At 39.7% G+C, this 1,741-nt stretch overlaps 1 protein-coding gene across 1 annotated transcript; it reads left to right on the top strand.

Moving 5' to 3' along the window:
- On the top strand, positions 1 to 919 carry LOC137216571 (olfactory receptor 13H1-like). The gene is given in 2 exon segments (XM_067722670.1): positions 1 to 80; positions 82 to 919. Coding segments are annotated over 2 exon segments (918 nt in total).
- Positions 920 to 1,741: the final 822 nt, after the last annotated feature.

Here is a 1,741-nt window from a genome sequence, read left to right as displayed (position 1 = left end):
ATGGATATTCTGATTACAGATAATGCCAGCGAAGTGACAGAGTTCATCCTGGTGGGTTTGTCCAATCATCCAAAAGTCCAGGGTAGCAGTCTACCTGATTACATTGGTGGGTAACAGTCTCATCATTGTTGTGGTTAGAGTAGATAAGCAGCTTCACACCCCTATGTATTTTTTCTTAAGCAACTTGCCCTTCCTTGATATCTGCTACTCTAGCAATTCAGTGCCTTTTTTATTGTTCAATGGTTTAAGAGACTATCTCACCATTTCCTATACTAGCTGTTATGCTCAGATGACCATTGCTCTTTTTCTGGGGATGACAGAGTGCCTCATCCTTGATGTCATGGCTTATGATAGATTTATTGCAATATCCAATCCCCTGTGTCACACCATCATTATGAATGACCAGGTCTGCATACAGTTGGCTGTGGTGACCTGGGCTAGTGCCTTCCTTTTAGCAGTAATACCAATCACTGCAATTCTTGCCAGTTTTTGTGGACACAATATCATCAACCATTTTACCTGTGAGGCACAGGCCCTGTTGAAGCTCATCTGGTCAGACACCCTAGTCAGACTTATTCTGGGTCTGGTCATCGGTATATTGACACTGCCGCTGCACTTCACCTTCATCCTCATCTCCTATACTCGCATTGTGGTTGTTGTGCTGAGGATCCGCTCTGCAGAGGCCAGGCTCAAAACTTTCTCCACCTGTGGATCCCATCTGACTGTGGTCACCATATTTTATGGGACAGCCACCTGCATGTACCTGAAACCTCAGTCAAGGGAGTACCGGGACCAGGGCAAAGTCACCTCTACATTTTACAGTGCTGTAAGCCCTGTGTTGAACCCTCTCATTTATACCTTGAGGAACAAGGATGTGAAAGATGCCCTAAGAAAAATAATTGAGAAGAAACGGTCCTAAAAAGGGCATGAATAGCCCACAGAGGCTCATCTAACCAACAGCTTGACACTGACTTGTAAAAATAACAAGGTCCAAATACTAAACAATATTTTAGTAACGTAATTATTTTCAAATGTGTTTTTTTCTATTTCCAACAGGTGTGTGATAAAGAACTTACTCTCACTGAGAAAAACATTAAACATTTACAATGTCATCCATTTAGGTAATAAATTATACAGGACAATCTTGTGGGAGAGCTTATAAAACAAAATAATAATTAGCACATTTGAATCCTGAGTAGCTTGATTTTGTTTTAATAAATGAGAAACATTTCAATATTCTAGATTCTCTTTTATAGATGATAAAGAGCAAACTTGTAAAATGGACAATTCTTAACTCAATACTTTTTGTATGAGGTATATTATGATCCAGGCTTAGAAATGATAGATGTGAGTGGGTAGAGAGAGAAAAATTACTCAACTGCTATATAAGACTTCCACATAGAAAGTCCTCTGCTGAAGCAACGAGCCCTTCAAGACTGTGTACATACTGAGGGCCAGAATTGATGACTCTACGGAACATACAATTGCATGTCTTGATCAGTAGATAGGGCCACATTTTCTCTGCCAATGTACCCTACTTCTGGATAATTGCATGCCACTTCCAAAGTTGTTGACCTCACATAGAGCAAATTTAACTCAGGAGGAACTCCTTAAAAGAAAACAAGCAAGTACTGTATCTTTTGATCATAAGAATTATAATGTTCATTTTTTTAAAAACACATTGGGGGAGAAGAAATGAAATACCACCTATAATCCCAGCACTCAATGAGGCTTGCATAGG

The sequence above is a fragment of the Pseudorca crassidens genome, chromosome X (assembly GCF_039906515.1).
Source record: "Pseudorca crassidens isolate mPseCra1 chromosome X, mPseCra1.hap1, whole genome shotgun sequence".
Classification (NCBI taxonomy): domain Eukaryota; kingdom Metazoa; phylum Chordata; class Mammalia; order Artiodactyla; family Delphinidae; genus Pseudorca; species Pseudorca crassidens.
This window is presented reverse-complemented; position numbering and strand designations above follow the sequence as displayed.